The sequence below is a fragment of the Merops nubicus genome, unplaced genomic scaffold (genome assembly GCF_000691845.1).
Source record: "Merops nubicus isolate BGI_N331 unplaced genomic scaffold, ASM69184v1 scaffold1073, whole genome shotgun sequence".
NCBI lineage: Eukaryota > Metazoa > Chordata > Aves > Coraciiformes > Meropidae > Merops > Merops nubicus.
This window is the reverse complement of record NW_008599587.1, coordinates 57,576-61,563: the sequence shown is the minus strand read 5'-3', so window position 1 is coordinate 61,563 and position 3,988 is coordinate 57,576. Positions and strand designations below refer to the sequence as shown.

At 52.4% G+C, this 3,988-nt stretch overlaps 1 protein-coding gene across 1 annotated transcript in view; it reads left to right on the top strand.

Moving 5' to 3' along the window:
- Positions 1-177: 177 nt before the first annotated feature.
- The window catches only part of GFRA2 (GDNF family receptor alpha 2), a gene marked incomplete at its 5' end in the record, with an annotated part of 7,911 nt that continues 4,100 nt past the window's right edge, over positions 178-3,988 (top strand). Inside the window, one exon of the mRNA XM_008937444.1 lies at positions 178-523. Coding sequence (XP_008935692.1) covers positions 178-523 — 346 coding nt within the window. The remainder of the gene's footprint in view (positions 524-3,988) is intronic.

The following is a 3,988-nucleotide window of genomic DNA, read 5'->3' as shown; positions in this document are numbered from 1 at the left end:
AAATTTTGATTTGGCCCTGCCAGGCCACAGAGAGCAGACATTGGCTTCACCCCAGCCACCATCTCCCTGGAGCGGCCTCACCAAGGTGGCCACGGCTGGGCGCGGGGTGGGGACGAGGGTACGGCCGGGAGGGAGGCGAGCACGGCTCCCCCTCCCCATCTCCCCCCTACCCCCCAGGTTCTGAGAACGAGGTGACGCAGGTGAACCGCTGCCTGGACGCCGCCAAGGCCTGCAACGTGGAGGAGACGTGCCAGCGCCTGCGGACGGAGTACGTCTCCTTCTGCATCCGCCGCCTGGCCCGGGCCGACGCCTGCCAGCGCTCCAAGTGCCACAGGGCCCTGCGCAAGTTCTTCGACCGCGTGCCCCCCGAGTACACCCACGAGCTCCTCTTCTGCCCCTGCGAGGACACGGCCTGCGCCGAGCGCCGGCGCCAGACCATCGTCCCCGCCTGCTCCTACGAGGCCAAGGAGAAGCCCAACTGCCTGGCGCCGCTCGACGCCTGCCGGGAGAACTACGTCTGCAGGTAGCCTCCAAGCACTGGGCTTGGGGAGATGGCCCTCGGGTGAGCTTTGGGGTTCCTCTGCTGGTCACAGCCCAGCCACCAGAACCGGCGTGCTCCCCTGAAGGGGCCTGTCTGGAGGCACCCATCCCACCATGACCCACCAACGTGAGCTATTGTCTGAGCGGCTCCTTCCCGTATGTCCTTGTCTCATATTCAATATAGATGTTAAAAAATGGGAGAATCATAGAATCCTTTAGGTTGGAAGGGACCTTCAAGATCATCAAGTCCAACCATTGAGCCATTAGGGCTCTAAAGTCCTCTGCTAAAACAGATCAGAATCTGTCAGGGTTGGAAGGGACCACAAGGATCCCCCAGTTCCAACCCCTCTGCCATGAGCAGGGACACCTCCCACTAGATCAGGCTGCCCAGAGCCTCCTCCAGCCTGGCCTTAAAGACCCCCAGGGATGGGGCCTCAACCCCCTCCCTGGGCAACCCATTCCAGGGTCTCACCACTCTCATGGGGAAGAACTTCTTCCTCACACCCAGCCTGAATCTGCCCACTGCCAGCGCTGCCCCATTCCCCCTAGTCCTGTCACTACCCAATATCCTAAAAAGTCCCTCCCCAGCTTTCTTGTAGGCCCCCCTAAGATACTGGAAGATCTGAGATGTTTGTACTGGAGTGGTTTTAGACCTTTTCTGTGGGTTTTTGGCTTTGGTCCTAAAGAAAGACCTGTTATGGAGCTCTTTCCAGGAAGGTGCAAGCTAAGCAGAGATGGTGTTGGGCTAAGGTGGTGTGGGGTTCTTGCAATCACTTTCACCAATCTGTCTCCTCACTGCCTATCATCTCCTCCAGTCCAGAGCATCCTAGAGGAGCACTCAAGCTATCCTAACAGTCACCGGCCCCTTGAAACCATGCCAACTGTCTTTTTATTAGAAAAATTAATCCTATATATGTTAAAAATATTCCCTTTTGCTGCAAGGCTGGATCTTGTGGTGATTGCAAAAAGATTCTCAGCACCACTGCTGACACTCCAGAGCCACCAAGTCACATCTGGCCAGGGTGGTTTGTTCCTCTGTCTCCATTTAAGCCCCGTGCATGGATCCATCCCAAAGTGCACACCCCTTAGGTGCTATTTCCTCAGCTTTACCATTTTCACCCCTCTCTTTGTCAAAGAGTTTGCATGAGCCAACACCTGGAGAAGACCACAAGAGAAAGTGTAGGACACATGTCCCAGTGTTGTTCCAATCTCTAGTTACTGTGGGGTTTGGGACTTCCTGAGCTGAAATTCCAGCAGCCACCCTCTAACAGCACATCAGCTTTAAATAGGAATTTTAAGAAATGATCTTTTTATAAAAGGAAGGTCAAACAGCAGCATCCTCTTGGAGGGCTGGGTTGGTACCAATACCCCCACCCCTCTGCACCCCAGAAAGAGGGATGAAGGAGAACTGAGATATACATCTGAAGCTGACTCTGGAAGATGCAAAGCCCCTGAGCCACATCAGCTCTTGCTCAGATTTCCCCCCCATCTACCCAGGGAACCCAAAAAGGGGAGGTACTGCCCTCTCCCTAACAAGACAAGTGGGCCCAGCAGGGAAGAAGAGATTCAAAGTGGAGAGTGTTGCTTCCCAAGGGGCTGGGAACCATTTCCTGCAAGCAGCACAGCTGTTAATTATCTGGTTCCTTGGAATATAGACTATAAAACATCCTCTAGAGACCCGTGGGGAGCAAGGGGTTGATGTGTGACCTGGTCAAAGCTAGCGGTGCAGAAACCACAAGGAGAGCCAGGAACAAATCACAGCCCTGTAAAGAAAGAGAGTCAAATATTCCAGGGCTAAATCTTCCTGCACTGCTTGGTCCTCCTGCAGCTCCCCTGGAACTGGAAACCCTGGAATTTCCCAGCTTGGAGGGGTGGCCTCTACCAATAGGAGTAATACAAAACCTGCAGTTGGTACCTCCCACCTCTAAATAATGCAGCAAAAATTTGGGCAAGAGTTTGTCCGGACATGGCACAGGAGAAGGAGTTTGGTATGGAGCCAAGAAGAGACAAAAAGGAAAAGACTGAGGAGAAGGAGAGAAACTGGGCAGGAAAGTGCAAGTCAGAGTGCTGACACTAAGCAGGAGCACCAGCAAAATGCCTGGAAGAGAGAGGTTGGCTGGGAGGAGCAAGGTGAGATTGAGTTTTATTGAGATTGCCCAGGCAGAGCAAACATTTGAGGTACCCCATTCTCAGTTAAAACAATGCAGGCTGTCATCTAAGGAGCCTTCTAGTGCTTACTTGAGTTTCCTAAGCAGCTCAAACTCCATGTGAGATGCCTTCTTACTTGTTTAGATGGTTCTGAATCTCCAGATAGGTCCTATGTCCTACCTGAAAGCCCCATGTGGATGTCCCAGACAGCCTACAATGTCCAAATACCACTAGATGCCTACGTGCCAGCAACTGACTCACCCCTAAAGGATCTGGTGGCAAATATCTGTTTGCCAGCATGATTTAGAGAGTTTACCCAACCAAGCTAGCAGGGGAGCTCCATGCAAAGAGCAATCTGGCAATCTGAGTGATGCACCAACTACCCTGCATGGCCCAGACAGTCCCAACAAACCCACTGTGTGATTCAAAGCTGCTTTGTGCTAAATGGTTTGGTGTTTTGGCCCAGACAATGTGAAAAAACCAAGGCACAGTGGTCTGTGGTCAGAGCTGTGGGTCGTACATGTCTTAATCCAAAGGCTCCAGAGAGCCCAACCTTCTCCTGGGACTGGAGGCCTGCAGCAGAGGATGGGGCAGCAGCCCTTGGTTTGAGTATTTAATATCTGAGCCCTTGGTCATCTCCCTTAATCTCAAGTTGACCTCATCCACATTTAGAGCATAGATGAGAGAGAAACTGGGCCAGAGTGATTCTTTTCCAGCAAATCAGCACCAAAATGAAGGTTGAGGTCTCTGGGGGGAGTTACTACCCAAGAGTCAGATGATGGCAATACAGAGTGAATCGCTCTCTGCAACAGCTCTTCCCTCAGAAACCAGCCTCACACATCAGAAAACAAACATTTCTTCCAAGACTGGACCTTTCCTGCAGTCCCAGAGGAAGTCTGTACACCATGAACCACAGCACCTACTCATGTCCCATCTCAAAGGGATAAAACCCTCTCCTGAGTTTGTTAGAAGGGGCAGGAGAATATAAAATGACATCCTTTCAAACTGATCCAGCAACAGCTACTGAAGCAAAGGATTCTGCAAGAGTGTTCCTCTCTGTAAACACCAGCAGTGTGCCCTTATCATAGAGTCACAGGCTGGTTTGGGTGGGAAGAGACCTTCAAGGTCATCTAGTCTCCTGCAGGGAGCAGGGACATCCCCAACTAGAGCAGGTTGCTCAGAGCCCCGGCCAACCTCACCTGGGATGGTGCCAGGGATGTGGCAGTGACCACCTCTCTGGGCAACCTGGGCCAGGGGCTCAGCACCCTCAGCATCAAACATTTCTTCCTTCTCTCTAATC